The 20218-nt window shown below is 49.5% G+C and overlaps 1 protein-coding gene across 2 annotated transcripts in view; it reads left to right on the top strand.

Moving 5' to 3' along the window:
• The first annotated feature begins 2540 nt into the window (after positions 1-2540).
• The window catches only part of EDRF1 (erythroid differentiation regulatory factor 1), a 30626-nt gene continuing 12948 nt past the window's right edge, over positions 2541-20218 (top strand). The window contains exons 1-15 of one of the 2 annotated variants that reach the window (XM_090278694.1): positions 2541-2809; positions 3853-4061; positions 5764-5830; positions 6488-6613; positions 7623-7747; positions 8001-8157; positions 11748-11849; positions 12123-12244; positions 12948-13059; positions 15528-15675; positions 15757-15865; positions 16184-16295; positions 17706-17966; positions 19194-19265; positions 19552-19702. In XM_090278694.1, coding sequence (XP_090134820.1) covers positions 2702-2809; positions 3853-4061; positions 5764-5830; positions 6488-6613; positions 7623-7747; positions 8001-8157; positions 11748-11849; positions 12123-12244; positions 12948-13059; positions 15528-15675; positions 15757-15865; positions 16184-16295; positions 17706-17966; positions 19194-19265; positions 19552-19702 — 1981 coding nt within the window. In that variant the 5' untranslated portion in view covers positions 2541-2701. The remainder of the gene's footprint in view (positions 2810-3852; positions 4062-5763; positions 5831-6487; positions 6614-7622; positions 7748-8000; positions 8158-11747; positions 11850-12122; positions 12245-12947; positions 13060-15527; positions 15676-15756; positions 15866-16183; positions 16296-17705; positions 17967-19193; positions 19266-19551; positions 19703-20218) is intronic. The other variant, XM_090278695.1, reaches the window with a different exon arrangement.

Raw genomic sequence — 20218 nt, 5'->3', positions numbered from 1 at the left:
AGATATTTACATTATGATTCCTAACAGTAGCAAAATTACAGTTATGAAGTAGCCACAAAAATAATTTTAGGGTTGGGGGTCACCACAACATGAGGAACTGTATTAAAGGGTCGTGGCATTAGGAAGGTTGAGAACCACTGGTCTAGGGGAATAAGCTGGGTAGGAAGAGAAAGATTTTCTAGGCAGAGGAAGAGCACCAGCAACACTGACTATAGAAAACTATAATTGGTTTATTTATTCCACAAACATTTCTGACGCGGTGAGAGCAGCAGGCACTGGGGAGGCAGGTAAACCGGGGTGAGGGCAGACTGGGGACAAGAACCAGGATAACTGCACCTACAGTGCTGAGCAGGTCACAGACGGCGAAGCACATCCTGACAGGCGCTGGGAGCTGGGGGACAGGGACGAGGGAAAGGCATCACGTACATTAGAAACAATGATAACTTAAAAAAAAAAAACAAAAAAAACCCCACAGCACATAAAAGTTTTTGAATAGGGAAAAGTTAATAAGCACTCAGAGCTAGAAGAATGTATTCCTAAACTTTTATATTACTCAATGTGCCCCATTTCTCCTGCCCTCAGGGATCACCCTCCTCCACTACCTAAATCCCTCCTGTCCCAGCCCTGAGTGGCCCCAGGAAATCCAGCCCCTCCTCAGACTGCCCTGCCCTCCCAAGGCCCCCGATCCCCCCACCTGACACCCACTCCACTCCCAGGATCCTCTCTGAGGCTGAATTCTCTTTTCTGGTGCAGAGTTCCCAGCTTTCTCTGTTTCTTTCTTCTCTGCCTTTTCCCTGACTGTTTCCAGCACATTTTCCCACTAAGCATCATCAACAAGAGTTCAGGCGTTACTTCTGAAGAAGCCTGCAATCTATTTGAGAAAAGAATTACTGCTGCCTCAGGGAATCCCTTCTTACAAAGAATTACACAATAAAACAATAGACTTTAAGGACAAGTAGAAGCCAAACTTTATGTATATAAATATACATTTATTTTATATGTGTGTATATATATTTCAAAGCTTCATTAAAGTTACATTTTACTATAAAATACAGGCATTCCTTGGAGATACGGGGGGTTTGGTGCCAGACCGCCATTGAAAAGCAAGAATAGCAATAAAGCAAGGAGTTGTCCTCTTTTTGCTGGTGGAGGGTTTTGCCTTTAGTTTGTAAAAAATGCAACACCTGTGAAGCGCAAAAACGTTAAGCACAATAAGAAGAGGTATGCCTGTGATGCTTAATTAGAAATAAAAAAAAAATAGGAAAAGAAAGAAAGCTTTAAAGAACACATTTTAAATCACTTCATTTTACCACTCATGTTTTTATGGACAGAAACACAGCAACAGATATGCTTTTAAAATTAGGATTATATTGCGTATTTGCTTTTTAAAATATTATCATTCAACATACCACGTACAATTTAAATGTTCTTGAAAAAGAAGTTCATGGTTACACAAGTTCATAGTATTATGTCTCCAAAGTAGACATAACCATCCCCCTACTGTTAGATATTTGTGTTCGATTTTTTACTATAATAATGTATTACCCCCTAAAAAAGTGCCAAACACAGAAAATGATAAATGGCAAAATCAAAACATGTTTAGGTGTCTACAAAATGTACTATTCTATGAAATTCCTTGCTAAATACAACCCGTGGAAGTGTTTGGTTCCATTTGAAAACAAGCCGCCAGTTGAGCTTCTCTGAATGCGCACGTCCTGATCAGAGCCTACTGCAAACGCAGAAAGCCACGGAACTGCAACACAAACTGATTTTTCAAAACAACCTTCCGATCCTTTACCGCAAAGCGCACTTTTGTGAAGGATGTGGCTGCATTAGTGGCGCTTGCGCTGCCGTCGGGCGCGGGGCGCGGGGCGCGAGCCCAGCCTCCGCGAAGGCTTCCGGCGGCACTGGCCGCCTCTCCCGGGCGCCTGCTGGGAACGCGGGCGCTCAGGCTCACCGCTGACCTACTGAGCCCGGCTCCGCGCGTCCACTCCGTTCCCCGCGGCGTCCTGGACCACCTGGAATGCCCTCTGCTAGGTCCCGGAGCCCGACCAACTGCCGGGTCGCGGCATCCCGCGGCACCTGGCAAAACCCTGCGGAGGGACCGACCCCCGCCTCCGAAGCCCGGGCCCACGCCGGCATTGCGATGCGGGGACAGGACGCCCGGGCGGGGCGGGCTTGAGCCTGGATGCCGCCCACCTGGGCACGTCTTCGTGAGCCGAGGAGGCACGGAGGCTGGGGAGAGAAGGCTGCTAACGCCGCACTGCATCACACAACGGCCGGCAGCATGTCCGCGCCCACGCGGCGAGGGCTCCAGCAACACCAACAGTCTCCCCCGCCCAAGTGCCAAGAACTATTTGCCAACAAAGCCGAGCAATTTGCAAGGGGTGGAGCCTAGAAGTCAGATACCGCGAGAAATGGTCTTCCGATGAAGCTCTGACCACGCAGGCGCATTACGGCTCCCGCGCCGCCGCGAAGGTGGCTCCCGCCGGGGGACGCGGGGCCGGGCCTCCGGCACAAAGCGCGCGAGAGTTGGACCTGCCGCCGTAAGTTCTTCCTGTGAGAGACCGGAAGTGCGGTGTGAGGGGCGTCCCTGGGGCGTCTGTGGCGCCTGTTTTGCTGTGCGGCCGCGTAGGTGGGCTCGGGGTCCTGTCGCGGCGACTCGGGCGCTTCTTCGCCTCGCCTGCCCTGGACCGAGGTGATGGGGGACGCCAAGGACGCCGGGGCCGAGGCTCCGCCGGTCGGGGCCACTGCTCGCGGAGGTCTCAGCCTCCTGTCCCCGGGAGAGACCGAGGAGCCTTCTGCACAGGTGAGTCCGCGGGGCGGGACCGCGGGGCTCCGGGGCTGCGGGCCCGTTCCGCTGGGGAGGGATGTCACGGTTCCCGGCGGCTTCTGGAGCCTTCTCCGCGCCTCCCCGGCAGCCCCTCCGAGAGGGCGTGCAAGCCTCTGCGCCTGTCGCCGGGTGCTTCCTGGCCAGTCCTTCCCGTCGGAAGCAGCCCTGGCTTCCCCGACGGCAGCCGAGGGGCGGGTTAGACCCTTTCTCCGCTGTCGGGGCTCGCGCGTACCAGCCGGGTGTGCACCGTCGTGCAGAGGGAGGGTAACGGAGGGCGTCGGGCAGGGGCTCCCCGACGTGGGACGGGGGCCGCACCTGAAGGATGCTGGTGCCCGCGGGGGCCTGCGGGAGAGGAGGCGGCGTCGGGGCCGCGCGCGGGGGCGGGCGGGTGATGGCTGCCTGAGTCGGGGGCCGAGCGTCCGCACTAAGCGTTTGCGGAAAAGCAAAGCAGCGCCGGGTATCTTACCGCGACCTGCCCTCTCCGCGGTGCGCGGTGCGCGGTGCTGAGATTAAAACACACCTTCGGTATGAACAGAGGTTTTATGCGCCGCTGCCTTGAGTTAACGTGGTGGCGCGGACGCTCCTGGCTGCTGGGGCTCAGCGGATTGAGCGTCGGCCTGCGAGCCAAGTGCCGCTGGTTCGATTCCCAGTCAGGGCACGTGTCTCGGCTGCACGTCAGGTTCTCAGATGGGGGCGCGAGCGAGAGGCAACCACACAGTGATGTTTCCCTCCCTCTCTTTCTCCTTTCCCCTCTCTCTAAAATAAGTAAATAAATAAAAATAAATAATTATTTTTAAAAAATGTAAACGGTAGATTGGTGGCCTGTTTCTCAGCTGAAAATCGTAACCATCCTTTGAAACTATGTTTAAAAAAAAAAAAAAGGTCATTAAATGTGACCGGATGCTGCCATGGACAAGTGCTGTTAGTAACAGGTGACGCGCGTCCCGGGGAAGCCCGGCGCGGCGTGGAGCGGTGGGGCTTCCTCGTTCCCCGCGGAGCTCACGCGCGTTTGTCCCCAGGGCTCGGCGCTGGGCCTCGGGGGCGGCGAGGTGAAGAGCCGCGCGGTGGTGAAGTACTCCTCGGCCCCCCCGCGCGCCGCCTTCGCCCGCCTGGAGGAGAAGACCGACCTGAAGCTGCCGCCCGCCAACTGGCTGCGGGAGAGCGCCAAGCTCGGCCCCGCGGGCACCACCATTCTGGGCAACAGCAGGAAGAGCAAGCCGTTCTCCAGGTGAGTTTCGACCAGTGGTTGGTTGGTTGGTTTTTAGAATTTTACTTATTGACTTTTTAGGGAGGGGAAGGGAGGGAGAGGCACATGGATCGGTTGCCTCCTGTCCCCGCGCGCACCCAGGCACCTGCCCTGACCCAGCATCACGCCGGCGGGCGGCCTGCCTTTGTGGGTGAGCCTCGCTGCTCAGGGCTCAGTCGGTGGGGGCTCCCCAGGTGCCCCCGCCGCCAACCTTGGGCGCTGCCTTTCAGCTTCCCTGGGGGTGCTCCCCAGCCTGACTCAGAGCCCCGTGTTCCCCTGCGAACAGGGTGACACTGTAGAAGGTGCAGGTAGCAGCTGCGTGGGCTTCTTTCACGTCTGGGTCATGTTATTAATGACCTCAGTTTTGACCCCTAAAATCCGATCAGATGTTTTATTTTTAGCCAGTTTGCATACCTTTGGACTATGTCACTGCAGAGGTTGCGGGGCCACCTGAGGAGGAAGCCCTTTAGGCCGCCTATTCTGCCTGGTGCGTTGTGGTTACAGGCCTGGGAGGTGGGTCCGCAGGGGTCTGATGCAGAGGCCCGGCTGCCGGGCACTCGTGCCCTTGGCGGTGACACTGGCTGGAAGCCCTGCTGCTGGTGCTCCAAGCGGAGAGAGGAGCCTGGGGTCTTCTCGAGAAGAAAGCATGGACGTCTGTGTTCTTGTAGACCGTTGACTGTGCGGGGTTCTCGTTTCCTCTCAGACCACGTGACACATAGCAAGCCCAATGGGCACATTAACAACTTAGGAGCCAGCTGTTTGGAAATTATCCTAATGCCACTCAAGGTGAAGGTTACATTCGCAAAGTGTTATTTGTAGCAATAGTTCTGCTTAGAAGAATGGATTAACCGGGCAGAATATGTGCATACCATGAAGTGTTAGGAGGTGACTTACATGGGAATCGTGTGGACTGTACACGCATTGTGGTAAGTGCTTTATATGTTGATGTCATTTAACCTTCACAGCAACCTTTGAGTTAGGCACTGGGGACTATTTGCCACGTGGGAAAATGGAAGCTTGGGAAGGTTAGCCGCTTGCCTGGACCACGCAGTGACTTCCCTGAGCGAGCTGTGAGGTCCGGCCCGACCTGGCTCTCCCCCCACTAGCTGAGAACTGCTGGCGTCGGGTGCTTGTCAGGCGCGTACTCACAGATGCGCCGCGTGTGGTGCCGGCACAGCAGCATTTTCTTTCCTCTTTCTGGCTGAGTTGGGGTCAGGCGTACTTTTCTTTCACGTATGTTTTAAACCAGCAGTACTGTATGTTACTAGGAACATAGCCCCAAAGACGGAAATCTTGTTAAATGTTTCTGCTTCTGTTTTTTTTACCTTCCCACCTAAGAAGAATGGCATCTTGAACAGCTGTCTCTTGGAGGTATTTTGGGGGTTTGTGATTAACACAAATGAAAGTAGTTGTTTTTATTCCAGATGTTCCCTGTGAGTTGCTTCTAATGATTATTACTATATCTCATCAAGTCTGCGATGCCACTGATTATAAGTATCGCTGTTACTTCAAACAGCACTAAGAAGGAAAAGGTGGCCGGCTGTCCTGGGGACAGGCGTCCTGGTCTCAGAGAGTTGACAATGTGGAGAACGCGTGCCCTTGCATGGGGAACGGCAGCGGTCTGTGGCTAAGTCCGCCCGCGTCGTTACCATGTGACTGTCTCTGCCTTCGTCTCGTCCCTTAGCTTCGGGATGGCGTACGACTTCATCGACTCCGTGGGGAACGACGTGGATGTTGTCTCTGACTCGGAGGTGAGTGTCCTCCTTGGGCAGTGGGGTCGGGGCCTCTGTGCTGGGCGTCCCAGCGCCCTCTGTTCGGGAGGCGTGGGCAGCTGCTGATGGAGTGAGACAGCCGTCTGATCATCGCTCACCTTTTTGGTTGGTAAAGTAACTCTTTGTTCCGAGAGGAGGGAGCAACCCCCACACACTGGCAGTGGCAACAGTACTAATATTGATGGTTGTGTTTTAGAAACAGCAGTTACACGTGATCAGAATGTTTGGGATGATTTTGTATGTTACCAGTTGAGAATTAGAAAGGATGCTTCTAGCAAAATCTGTGGCTCCTTGGTTGATCCGTTTTATCTGTTACGCTAAAAGTCTAGGTCAGTGCGGGTGTGTGGCCTCTCTCAGCACACTTCCACTTAACTTCAGGGACTTCTTCCGTGTAAAACTAACCCAGTGGCCGTCGGTTAGGTTCACGTAGCATGACTTGCAAAGTGCAGGGCATTGGAGTTGTAGAGACCTGTCTTCCTTGTGTTTGTATTTAGCTCTTGTGTAAAGCGCAGTCTGTATAACCTTTGGTAAATAAGGCTTATTATGCTTTGAAGTTGAATGAAGTTAAAAATGGAAAGCTCCTCAATTACACCGAAAGGTCTTTCTAAACTCTTTTTCTCTCTTAATTTTTGTAAGAACATAAAAAAGCTGCTGAAGATCCCCTACAGCAAGTCGCACGTCAGCATGGCCGTGCACCGCGTCGGGAGGACTCTCCTGCTGGATGAGCTGGACATCCAGGAGCTCTTCATGAGGTCGTCGCAGGTACTGCCCTGGGTGGGCGGCCCCCTGGAAGGCGCCTCTTCCGCCGCTTAAGGGCCTCTGAAGTGTGATCGGCCCAAGGAAAGGGGGAAGTGGAAACAGTTGAGTGAAAAATCAGAGGCCTCACTGATAGGAAAGGAGCTTTAGTGAAAAACAAAAGAGGGTGAAATGGCAAGAAGCTTATTGATACCAACAGCCAGGACTCTTGCAAGGAAAAGGATGAAGCCAAGGAAGAAAGCTGTGGGAAGTCTGAAATTTAAGGGACTAGCTTAAATTTTTGAAAAACCCTTTGATGTCTCTATTAAAGAGATTCTCTCATGACTCAGGCCTGGCAGGAAACGTGAGGAATGTCATTATTCCTACAAATCCACAGATTCTAGAATTCACTGGTTCCCTTAAAGCAGAGATTCTCAGCCTGTGTTGGTAAATGATGGTGGGTTGCTGTTCCCAAGGCTGACTCTCCACTTCTGTACTTAACTTTTTATGGACTGTTTGCACACAGTTCACGGTTCTACCAGTCCCATAGCTGTTCTTTAAAGACTGTTCCCACAGTGCTTTGGTAAAGGAAGGTAAGTTATGGTAATTTAAATTAATATTTAAAATAAATGTGTTTCACTTTGAACAAAGACCACAGTTCTGTTCATTCTGTTATGTATGTGCTGGCTGCTGGGGAAGGTCTTGGATGTGACAAGGACTAAATCACGGTCCTTGCCTCCTAGCAGCTTACAGTTTTGGGATTATAAACGCACACACAGGTAATTTCAATACAGGGCATAGTGGAGTTTATCCGAGCACTGAAGAAGATATTATGAAGGGTCCCCTCCGCTCTTCTGGCTTAGGGAGAGGAGGAAGACAGGGAGATTGTCTAAAAGAAGTGATAGGAATTGAATCTGGAAAAGCAGGTGCTTGAGTATTTATGAAACAGTATTCAAAAAATGGAAAGTATTTCCTGTAAAAGAGTAATAGGTAACAGATGGGTTTGATGTATTGATTAATTTCTTCTGTTTTCCAGACTGGTGATTGGACGTGGCTAAAAGAGTTTTATCAAAGACTTATTGATCAGAAGTGGCAGAGGAAGAAAAAGAGCAAAGAGCATTGGTATCAGAAGGCTATTCTTTCCAAGTTTTTATATTACAGGTACTTGGCTACTTGTTTATTTTATCTTAAGAGGAAGCACTAAATTCTGATCTAAAATTTAATTTGAAACCAGTAAATGTAATAATTTAAGGTTTGCCACTATGGTATTGTTGACATTCCAATGTCTTATATTTCTTTTTTTTTTAAAGTAAGACTTATGCTTGAGTACAAAGTCTATTTTCTAAAAAGTAGGTGACTTACATGAGCTTGACTTGAGTGACAACGAGACATTTTGTATTTCTGATTTGGCCAGTATCAACGGTGACGGAGCAGCGCAGCCCGTCCCCTCCGCTGCGGAGCAGCAGGAACCGTCCAGCTCAGATCAGATGAACGGCGCGGGCGGGGTTTCGTGGCCGGCGCCCTTTGACATGCCTGCTTCCGTTTCGGAGGATCCTGGTACTTCCAGTCAGGTGAGTTAGTGCTTGGATCCTAATTCAATAAACTCATTGAGACAAAACCAGTTATCTTGCTAATAAAAATAGATGAATGGGTGTAAAAAATATCCTATCTATTCATGTCTCACAATTTGAAAACAATACTTCTTTTAGGTTTTCAAAATGGAATTTGCAAGAGAGATGAATGGCTAGATCAGAGGTTGTAAATTAAATAAGTCAGAATATTTAAAAAATTTTAACAGCATTTAAAATATCTCACCAATATGTTTATCAATACTGATTATCTCCTTACAGTCATGAGTATTATAATACATAATAAATATAGTGTTTTGTACAAGGTCTGTCCAGAAAAAGTCCAGCCATTGTTAATATAACAAGAACGGTTTGTGTGACATTGATGCAACCTGGCAGCCAAGCAGAGGGGACTGGAATGTGCGTGCGTGAACAATGACACCTTCACTGTACTGGTCCGTGGGGGCGGTAGACGCTGTTGAATGAGCGTGTGCACTGTGTGGCTGTCGCATTCAAAATGACTTAGTACAGCAAGAGATCTGCATCAGATTTTGTGTTAAGGCTGAACATGTGTCTGTGGAGACTATCCAGATGACCCAGGAGGCTTTCAGGATGATGCCGGGAGTGCAGCATAAATAAAAGCGTAGCACACACCCTTCCAAGATGGCTGAGAACCTGTTGAAAGTGGTCCAAGTTCTGGGAGGCCTGCAGTAAGCAGAACACTGAGGGCGCTGAACCCGCACAGGCTGCGGTCAGCAAAGATCAGTGACTGACAGTGTGAGAACTGGAAGCTGATCTGGGGACTCCAAGAACCACTGTGCCCGAGACTGATGCAGGAGCTTGGGATGAAGCATGTCATTGCACAGCTCCTGCTACCAGAGCAGAAGGAACACTGAGCTGCAGTTGGAGCTGCGGGAGGTCCCGAGGTGCCTGCTGTGGAGGGGACTGAGGCGCCATTGTCCTGTGCACGGTGTTTCGTGTGTCTTCTATTTTCGCAATGGATGTTTCTATTTTTTCATATTACATGGCTGGATACTTTCTGACAGACCTCCGTATATTAAACTTCAGATGAGTAGTAAATGCTTAACAAATACTGACTCAGAGGCTTGTTTGTAATTTAAATAATGACCTTCACTTTCAGTCCGGTTATTAGGCCTAAGTCACCCTTTAAGGTTTCTGGGTGAAGTTCCTGAGGCTTGAATCACATGTGTCTTACAAAGCTTTTAGGACGGAAGAGCGTAGACCAGTGTCTGTGTTGTCGCTCATATTCTTGGCTCCTCTTCTTGCTCGTTTAGTTCTCTCACTGTTTTTATCAAAGAAAAAAATAGTCCTGTAGATGTAAGGTGTACGTGTCTGTTTTCGGGAAAATATATTGACAGACTCAAAGAAGATAAAATATGATCTTTAACTTGGTAATTTTTCCTTTTGCTGTTCTCACATATTGAAAAGTATTCCTCCAGATTGTTGCTCTCTTTACAAAGCCTAGGGTTCCAAGGGGGCAAATACATCTAACTTGATTTTAGGATTAGTAGGTTTTAAGGCGGAGAAACCTCATTCAACTATGTATGAATTCAGATTTTTCCCAAGTGGAGAAGAGAGCTCAGGAAAGGAAGTAATCACCACGCAGGTTGACGTGGTGGTGACCCCCAGGAGGCAGCTGTGATGTGAACGAAAAGGGCCATGAGGGCCCCAGGTCATGACATGGGGACTGGTCACACTGGTGATTTGCTTTTGTACTTAGTAATTATGCTGTGTTATTTGTTTTATTACACACTTTCCTATATGTGATTATATTTCACCAAAGGCATTTAAAAAAATTCTTTTAGTATTCCTTGACTTCAAAACCCACACTTACAAAGGGCCCGTAATAGAAACACCAGTCTCCCGGCACCCATCTCCCCAGTCCCATTCTGTGCTGAGCTCGTGTAGGGACCATGCGGAAGGTCTCGGAGGCTTCTGAGAATCTGTAGACTTGCATGTGGAGGAAGACAACTGGCATCTAGTTAATGCCTCTCATGACATGTACTTCATGCCATGTATATGTATGTGTGTATAGATTTTTTTCGTCCTCGGAGCTGTATATTAATATTAAGTATTGATGGTATCATTTTACAGATAAGTAAACTAAAGCTCATAACGAGTAGAGGCTTGTTCATGGCCACACAGCGGGGGCAGTCTGAGCTGTGGCTCCAGCCCTGATCTCTGACCGCAGAGGCCGGCCGCAGAGCCGTATTCTGCTGTATCCACGTATTCCACACGTTTAGAAGGACCTCAGAGCCGTCAGATTGTCTTAGGACTGGCATGCTCCCGCGAAGAGATTGCCTGCCATGAAAATTATCCTTCACAGACTATTTTTATAACATGTTACACAGCCTGAATTCCAGCATTTAGAGATTCACTTTTGTTTGTAAGTTACCAGCTCTTGAATTCTTGTTACCCAAACCGAGGCTGGCACTTTGAGGCCTGGGTTAAGCAATAGCAGTTGAACTAGGCGGATGGGTGTCTGGTGTGTATGGTCTTAGAGCCACACCTTCGTTTGGAACATCGTGGGCTAGGGCCCAAACTCGTTAAAGCAACCACCTGGCAAATAGGGTTTTGAGAGTCGGTCCACAGGTTAATAACTTGGCTGTATAAATAAGTATTAAAGACGTATGAAGCTCTGTTAGGGTTCTTTAAGGAGAAGTCAGGACACAGCAAAAGCATGGGACAGGACACACAGCCCGGCCTCGCAGTCATGGACACCCCTTCGCAGGCAGGTGCAAGCCTGTTAGCGTGCACACGGGACAGGAGACGAGAGTTCCTGGACAATGCAGCATGCGGCACCTGTGCGTGCCTGCCTTGGGGACTGCTGTGACGTGGGCATGAAGCGAGAGCGTTTCTTAATGGCAACTGCCCTGATGATTGGAGAATTGAGTGGTGGACTGAGTTCGCCCTTGTCAAAAGTTTCCTTTTCTAAAAGTGTTTTCCAAGGTTATTCCATAGAATATAGGAGGAATAAAACATTCTGAGATGAAATAAATGTGAGAACATTGGATTACACAGAGGTGAAGTAGGTTTTTCTTCTGTGGGACCTGTAAGAGGCTTTTTAATGGTAATAAGCCTTGTTACTCCTCAGAAACAAGTCTCCCGTAAGTGGCATTTGTCACAGCTTCCTCTGGACATTTTTTACCCAGTGTCCCAAGGCCTAGTGTTCTGTGAAACAGATTAAGAAATGCAGATCAGGGGCTGTTATCAAGACGGGTGTCTCAAAACTATGGCTGGGGTTTCTTAGGAATATCTTAATTTTGTAGAGGTGAGGTAGGCTAAAGAGCAATGGTATTGAAATTCACCCAAAAAAGAGAAAAAACAACACTTTGAAAGCTAAAATGATCTTGACTCTTTTTTTGAGTCAGATGTAAGTGGGATGAGCCTGTGACAGTAGCTGTGATACTGGAGAGCGACATAAACCCGTGACGGGAGTCAGGGCTCTGTCTCCGCCCTGGTTCTTGGAGAGGGGGGGGTGTCTGCTCAGGGTGCTCAGGCAGACTCCTCAGTAGGCCATGGATAAGACGTACTGGCAGCAGAATCACTCCTTATCCTTGCCCTTTGCACAGGGAGGTGAGCCTCTTGAACCCGCGTACATAGTGGGGCATGTGGCCTCAGCACCCAAAGACCAAAACGTGACCCCTTTATTCAGTGACGGGGAGAGCAGTCAGGTACGCCTTCCAGGGGTCCACACTGAGACTCCAGTGCGCGGCTGCTTTGTCGTTTAAAACTCGTCTCGGCTCGTCTTCATGGGGGGGGGCGGGGCGTGTAGTTCATCCTGAAAGCTGCTCTCTGAACTCCTCTGACCCTGCAGCTCTGTGGTGTGAACTTCCTGTGTCTCTGTTGTCTTTTCTTCTTTCTAGTCTTTCTGTGGGTCGTGGGGGGAAGTTACGGGTCGCCTGTGTATTATATAGTAATCTTACCTGTTTTATTTTAAACCAAAGGGTCTTAAAAATGACTTTGTTCGAAATATCTTATGGACATTTGAAGATATACACATGCTGGTTGGCTCCAACATGCCCATATTCGGAGGCGGCCGGTACCCAGCAGTCAGCTTACGTCTCAGGTAAACCAGACTTGTGTTCTTTAGGACCCTTCCCGTCCGCTCTCACTTCCCTGTGTGGGCGTCACTGCCCTTCTCTGGTTTGTTCCAACGTCCCCCTCCCTCCGCCAGCTGAACTGGCCCAGTGGGGAAGGAGCTATTGCTAGCAAATGCTGGAAGCCCTACAGCTGGGTTTTCGTGGCAGTCCTTGATGGATGGAGTCAGAGGTCTGCTACACTGGCCTGGCCTCATGTCTGAATCTGCAGCTTGTGGAACTGTAATAGAATGTATTTAATTAGTGAGGGAGGTGGCTTCCCTGCTTCCCACTGAGTGTGAGCACTTTTCTGAGTGCTCCGCGTGTGCGTGTGCGTGTCAGCCAGCGGGAGTTCTGACCCAGGCGCCGTCGCGCACGGCGGGCGGTGTCTCCCCTCGGGCTCGTGGAGGGGCCGGCGGTAGGCTCACAGGCATTGCTGCAGTCCCTCCTCCTCCTCCTCCTCCTCCTGAGAACTGTGGGTCCCAGTTAGAAACGCAGGCAGGGCTTAGGAAAAGATGGAAAACAGCACACCACGTGAACTGCGTGTGCCTGTCCCATCAGCAAGGGAGCTTCCACGGCACCTCCCATCCAAGGGGGCGCAGGTGAAGCGGTGAAATGGGAGGCGTAGCGTCAGATGATTCACGATGGAACACCTCAATTAAACCAAGTAACACCAGAAATGTGTATTTTTAGGGATAACAACAAACCAATTAATGTGCTAACTGGAATTGACTATTGGTTGGACAACTTGATATGCAATGTGCCAGAGCTTGTGATGTGTTTTCATGTAAATGGAATTGTACAGGTAAGACACAGTGTGAGTTTTCTACTAACCTCTCGAGAGCAGGGCGGTGCAGAGAGGACCTCGCCCCAGTTTTTAGGGCCCTTAAGATCTAAGATCTGCTTCTGGCAAGGAAGAGACTGAATAAACTGAAATCTGAGTATTTTCATATTTGCGTTTCGATAGAATTCCAGGTGTCGCAGGAGTGTAATTTTACGGGTAATTTTTGGGAAGGGCATAACTGTTCTACCCCCGCCTACACTTGGAAGCCGTAGAACTCTAGTTTTAACGCCGGCTGCTGCGGTGTTTACGGGGCAGCGTCTGTGTGTTGGTGGCGCTTATTCAGGACACAGATATCCCCTCAGTGTAAGCAGAGGGTCCGGGAGAGGCACCAGGACACCTGCACGAAGTGGGCGGCTTGCAGAGCACATTGTTGCTGAGCATATTCTGTTTGTGAGGCACTCCGTGCCCGTTATGAATGTTTTGGTGGGGGGGGGGGGCAAAGAATAAAGTGTGGCCCTTACTCAGCAAGATACCCCATGGGAGTAACAGGGTGCAAAGGGGAAACAGGGAACGGCAGATGAAGCCTCAGAAGCGCAATCCACAGAAGTTGGACTGTTTGTAGACGGGTGAGGTCACTTCTGCCATGATCTGAAAGGCCAACTTTCTGGAGGAGGTGGCATCTTAACTTGATCTTGAGTGACAGGTAGCATTCTGAAACAGAAGGCATGGAGTTTAGAAGACTAGTGTTAGTAAACGAGGGGGTGACGGTAAGTCCAGTGAGGGAATGCAGGATTCCTCGAGCAGAATAGCAGGAGGAGTGGCAGAGTCGTAGCCAAGTAATTGAGAGCCTTGACTGCTGAGCTAAGGAGCAAGGACTCAGGTCAGTTGGTCACCTGAAGTCAGTGAAGGCTTTGGATCCGGAATGTGAGTGTCGTGTGTTGGAATGTTGGTTTGAAGAGGACTTGCATGTGGGGAAGACTAGGGGGTTGGAGACAGGATGGGGTAGGCATGCACCGCTTTCAGAAGTGATGTAATGAACCCACACTATGATACAGGACGTCCTCCTACTCACTAAGGACGGACAGCGATCATAACGGCTGGCGTTTGTGGCGTGCATTTTTGTTTCCAGCATGAGGCTAAGTGCTTCACAGGCATCGCTTTATTTGATGCTCATCCCAGCTCTTAGCTGCCCGGATACTGTTATTCCCTGTTGAGGGAGAGGGGAGCTTGAGGATCAGGGAGCTCAAGGGAGTCACCCATTGCTGTTAAGTGCTGGTGCCAGTTTTTGAGCCTCTCTCTGTCTGAGGCCACGCTTTTGACTGTTGTGCTCCAGCCCAGTGATTCCTAACCTGCAATGCGCATCAGAATTCCTTGAGAACTCGAAAATCCACTCGTGTGGGCCTGAAGTGTTTCAGAATGAGCAGGAGCTTTGTAGGTGATTTCTGACTTGCACCCGTGGTTGAGAACCACTGTTACACCATCGTCCTAAAGGGCAGCGTTTAATGACAGGCCAGGAGCAGGGGGAGGGGAAGCGTCAACGGGAATTCCAGAGCCCAGGCTCGGGGACTAGGGTCATGGTGGCATTGTTGTCTGAGGTGTGGACGTTGAGTTGGTTCCATCATGCGTTCAGTGTGAGGAAAGCATTAAAATGCCCAGTGAGCGTTTTGAAGTTGCAGGCGTTAGAGGAGATGGAGTTAGATCCTGCCTGGAGTTCACCCCCACGAGACTCTTAAACTCAGACGTTGGGGTCTTTCCCCATGCAGGTGAAAGGGAAAGGGCTTCCAGACAGAGGGGAGGAGAGCCAGACTAATGCCATGCAAAACCCAGGAGAGCTTTAGAGAGACCACGAGGAATGGAAGCCAACCTTGGAGACTGAGTTTGGTCCTGTTTCCCAACTGATTTGGAGTTTCTGGTCTTGGAGTACTTCAGAAAAGGTGGTGAAAGGAGTCAGAAGACAAGGTGGAAAAAAGCCACAGAGTGCTTTAAAAACAGTGGTAGTTAGGCCCATGCAGCCTTGACTCTTACCGCTGCCTCTTCATCCCCCAGCGTGCCCCGTTTCTGTAAAGGGATAGAGTCCACAGCTCAAGGGCAAACGTCGTGTCTCCTAGGGAAGCTTCCCAGGTGATCCTGGCGTGTAGGGGGAAAGCTTATGGGGTGAAGTCTGAAAGCCATTGGGGTAGGTGGAGAGAAAAGCGGACCGTGAGGTTTGTTCCAGGGGAGAACAGACAGGCGATCATGCCTCAGTGTGCGGTTCAAACGCTGGTGCTGATCGGTCCTTAAAAATTAGTCCTGTGCTAAATCGCCGGCATCGCCGGCAGACTGGGTCCGGTTCCTTTGGAACGTGGGGGCAGAGAAGGGCTGGGGAACCGCTGGTTGCGGCCCGCTCAGGCTGCGTCACTCTACCTGCAGGCCTCTGTGCCTGCTGGCTTTCTGATGAGGGGGCCACTGCCTAGGTTTGCTCTTGAACTGCCTCCATCTCTGTTTTGCAGAAGTATGAAATGATAAAGACGGAAGAGATTCCCAATCTGGAGAACTCTAATTTTTCTACTAAAGTCATAAAAGACATTGCACAGAATATTTTATCATTTCTGAAATCTAATTGTACCAAAGAAGGACATACCTATTGGCTGTTTAAAGGTGAGGTCATTCTTGAGTGAATAATAAATGATCGGAGTGACTGCTATAACATGAGGCTTGTCTGTGTGTTTGTTTTTTCAGCGAGTGGCAGTGATATAGTGAAGCTCTACGACCTCACCACTCTTTGTGAAGAAACTGAGGACAAATACCAAAACCCGTTCACCATGCCGGTGGCTGTTCTCCTGTATAAGTGAGTGCTGTTGCACGCGGAAGGGCAGAGGTGGCCGTTTGTGAAATTTAGTGTGTGGCCCACCATCCGAGCCAAAGCTTTTTAAACACCTGTTAGGTTTTCCTAGTTTAAAAAACAAAAGCACATGTGTATGTGGGTGTCTATATGCATATCCACAGACACTATACCAAATAAACATGGGGGCTGGGAAAATACAGTAGTTGGTTGTTTCTTCATGGCCCTTATACTCGGTTGGGAGGACAGAGGAGTGTGCCGAGATTTCAGTCTTGCAGAGTATGATAAACGGGGAGTAAAGCTGATAGAAACTTTTTTTTTTAGGGTTGCTTGCAACATGATGATGAAGAAGAATCAAAATAAGAAACACTATGGAACTATCAGAACGTTGCTTCTTAATTGTGTTAAGTTGCTGGACAAAAGCAGGCATCCTCAGGTAAGATGGACATTTCCGTGCTTGTGAGACGCACCTCAGTGTTCTGATAAGAGAGCTGCTGCCTGGACGTGGAAGCCGCCTGGCTGAGGGCGGCAGCCCGGAACCCCGCGGCCTGCTGAGCCCCCAAGATGCGTGTGCTCTGAACTGCGGTGCACTTTACGGACAGGGTGCCCGCTGAGTTTCGAAACTTGTGTGTGTGCACATTATGTGTTTATTGAATCACATACGTTATTCAAGTTATGTTCACTAGATTTTTTAATGTGGCCACTAGAATATTTAAAGTTTTCTATGTGGCTCATGTTCCATTCCTTTTGAATAGCACCTTCCTCTAATATGGAACTCAAGGCGAATGCTTTTTTCCTTTGTTTTATCACTGCTTGGAGCTGGGAGCCTATTTCATAGCGTCTTAAGATCTGTTTACACAAATGGATCTTGTTAATCACTGTTAATAAAATTCAGGTTCATGTTTCATACTTCAGTATGTAATAAAAGCAGCTCTTTAAACAAAGTCTCTCAGTCATGGGTCCCCCAGTTTTACAGCCCCGTACCCTTGGCTGTCTGAGCCTGACAGCTGTGCGCGTTGATGTAAGGCTAGTTGTAGCCTGTTGAAATCAGAGAAGGTCTGTAGTATGGACAGTTTTTTTAAAGACCCAAGTATATATTTACTGTGGCAACATCCAGTTTAAAGATTATTGTAGAGACCAAACCAAGAGAAAACTGTTTTTGCAGGAAAATGACAAAATGGTCTGTGACTTAAATAATTGCTGACTGAAATGGTGGTGCTGAGTGGGTGTGGAACAGTGAGTGACAGTTAGAGGACGGGGCTATGTGTCTGTGACTCAGAGTCACTTAATGACAAGTGACAGGGAGAAGTAGTTCCGTGCAGATGCACGTTCGTCTTCAGAGTGACCAGGTCGGACTTCTCCCTCGTTGAGCTAGCGGGGGGTTTCCCCCTGGAACCCCAGGTGACGTCATCAGTATTAGTTGCCTATTAAGGATAACCTGTTACTGATTCATAGCTGATGAGGGAACATTCCGGCGTCTCAGTGAGAGGGAGGATGCTCTTGCTGGTGTAGTTAGGACACTGCACACGAGGAAAAGGCTGGTCTCCAGGCAGATACGTGACACAGGCAGTACCTCTTTGTTTTTTGTTTTTGTTATTTTTTTTGAAGAGGGCTGGGGATGGAATAATTTCAAGAAATAAACCTCAACCCCTGAGACTTTCACAGAGGACCTTAAGGGTCTTGCTGACTTTGACTCACAACCGTTCCTGTGTGTGTTGCGGTCCCTGGTGGGAACAGCCTGCGTGCAGACCCCCAGGGCTCGGGAGCACAGCAGTGAGCACTCATCCCACTGTAGACCGCACAGCTTTGACGACAGCCACACATACTTTCTTTTTCTCTGTATTAGATTATTGCTTCAGCCAATTACATGCTTTCGGAACTTTTTCAACTGGATGAACCTAAAAAAGAAGAAAGTTCAGAATCCCCTCTAAATGGGAATTCAGATGAGAGTTATAGCGAGGAGGAGGAGGAGATGCCGGACAGCGACGAGAACGGGCCCTACAGCGCCTGCCCCGGCCCTCCGGAGGACGGCAAGGCGGTGGCTGTGATCAAGTCTGTGGGGGAGCTGTCGGTCCCAGAGAAGTACAAGTCCACCCATCAGATCAGAGTGAGTGTGTGTGAGGCCGTGTGACAGCGGCGCCGGGGGGAGAGCAGACAGTTGTTCGTGGCGTACGAGTAGCCTCTCAGGAGGCGGCGTTCCTGCAGCAAACCCTTCGGGGCCCAGGGTCTCCTCATCACGAGCCGTCCCCGACCACTCTCGCCAAAGCGTGCTCTGTCCGTCTCCTCCCCAGGCAACGGTCTGTCCCTGCAGTTCTTGGGTTTGTCCATCTCCTTCACTGGCGCGTAAGCTCCCTGAGGGTATGGTCACTGCTTCTCGTGGCTCAGACACGCTGGGTGAGCAGCCGACTGCAGGAAACACACAGTCCGTCTGAATTCCCGTGCCCTTCCAGCTTGAACCCCACAGTAGCATAAAAAACTCTCAGTGTATGAACAAAACTGTGGACGGCAGAAGTGACGTGCTTCGGAAGCTGCATTGTAACATAAGACCCTGGACTTATGAAGCCATTAGGTGATAATAAAGATACAGTGATGTGTTAGTTTACAGTTTTTTATAGAGACCACTCTTTTGTCAATCTCTGAAGCACCTAGAGAATCAGTCACAGCTTTCGTAGAAATGCATCTTTAGGTGGCCTTGCCTTCTCAGTGTCCCCTGTCAGCATGGCTCAGCGCCCCAGCCCCAGCCTGCCTCACTGCCCTTGGACAGACCGCCCACCTGTGCTTGCCGCTCCTCTGTCCGGTGAGCAGCAATCCCAGCCTCATGGGAGTGGCCGCAATACCACGCTGGCAGGGCCTTGCACGTGACACCGCTAGGTTCACGGAGGTGGCTGACTGGCTTTGCCCCCGATTAAGCATCGAAGCCGCACAATGAGACCATTGTTGCTACCTTACTGCTAATTGGTGATATTGTTATCTGTGCTGCCAAGTGTCAGTGTTAATTAGAAGCTGAGTTGACCTATGAGATTGGGTGTATATTTATCTAAAACATTGCTACTCACATCTACTTTTTTGTCATAATAGAGTAATTTTTAAAATTACAGTGACATTGTATGCTGGAAGATCTTTTTGTTAAGCAGGGTTTGTGTTGATGATGGTTATTATATCAGTTTAATCTGCCGTTAGAACGCTGCATTAACCTCAGTATCTCACTAAGCTGATACACAAGCACACTGGAAATGACTGATTTTGCCAAGGTTTAGAGATTCCCAGGAGCTGAGAGCTAGGGAATTTGTCACATTGGTTGCATGTTAACCATTCTAAATGTTTGTTTCTGAAGCCCAGTTGTGCGTTTCCAGTTTGTCATGACACAGAAGAGCGCTGTAGACTTGTGCTCAGCTACGTTCTGGAGGTGAGTTCGGGTGTAGTCTTCACTGCTTCAGTAAAATATGTACTTGGTATGCAGATGACACTTATTTGTTGGTGTCTGCATGATAGTCTGCTGTGATATTTTTCCTCTTTCAGCATAAAGTGAAAATTAGTTTTCCCAGCTCTTTCAGGTCAAATGTAGTTTCTAAGAGCTGTTTTCAAAACATGAATTCTCCTGAATGTCTTCAGTAGTCCAGATAGCGCCTTATATGTAGTCCCCAGCTGACCTTCAGCTGCATGTGCAGTAAATGTCTCTCCTTTCCTGAAAGGGGCTGAAGTCTGTGGATAGCAGCATTAAGAGAGAAAGCGACCTGCCTGCCGCCGACCCCAACACCCCAATTCCGCTAAAATACGAAGATGAATCTGCAAGGGGGGGCCCTGAGGGTCTGGAGAAGCAGATGGCCTTGTTTTTGGACAAAAGTAAGTTGCACTGATGTGTGAATCAGGCCTTTTCAGTAGAATAATACACGAGTCCTTTATCAGTAGCAGACTTTCCTCAGTTAAGGCATTTGTTGACCGGAATTCAGAAAAAGGACAGCACGTGAGTGGAAAGTAGGGAAAACACCCTTCATTCCAGACGTGAGACCGAGCAGGGCCGTTTTAGTCCTTACAGGGACCTCCGGTAAGAAGATAAGGACCCTGCCGCTCCCTGTTCCCACTGTGGGACTGACGCCTTCAGCCTGGCAGGGTTCTCCTGAGACAGTCCTCCCTCAGTTAGAGCGATCAGTGTCTTAGAGTAGACCTAGTCAATCTACAGGAAAAGGAAAAGGAAAAGGAAGGAGAGGTGCACACGGGAGCCCGACGTCCTGGCCTCAAACCCTGGCTTTGCTCGGGCATGCTGGTCACGGTTTGGAGCCTTGTTTCCTCTTGAAACGGAGATAACACGTGTGCCTCCTTGAAAGGGTCGTTGATGGATTAAATGGGGAGGGGGGCTGA

The sequence above is a fragment of the Furipterus horrens genome, unplaced genomic scaffold, assembly GCF_987537825.1.
Source record: "Furipterus horrens unplaced genomic scaffold, mFurHor1.1.pri manual_scaffold_5, whole genome shotgun sequence".
NCBI classification, from domain to species: Eukaryota; Metazoa; Chordata; class Mammalia; order Chiroptera; family Furipteridae; genus Furipterus; species Furipterus horrens.
Note: the sequence above shows the minus strand (reverse complement) of the source record. Positions and strands in the feature narration are given on the sequence as shown.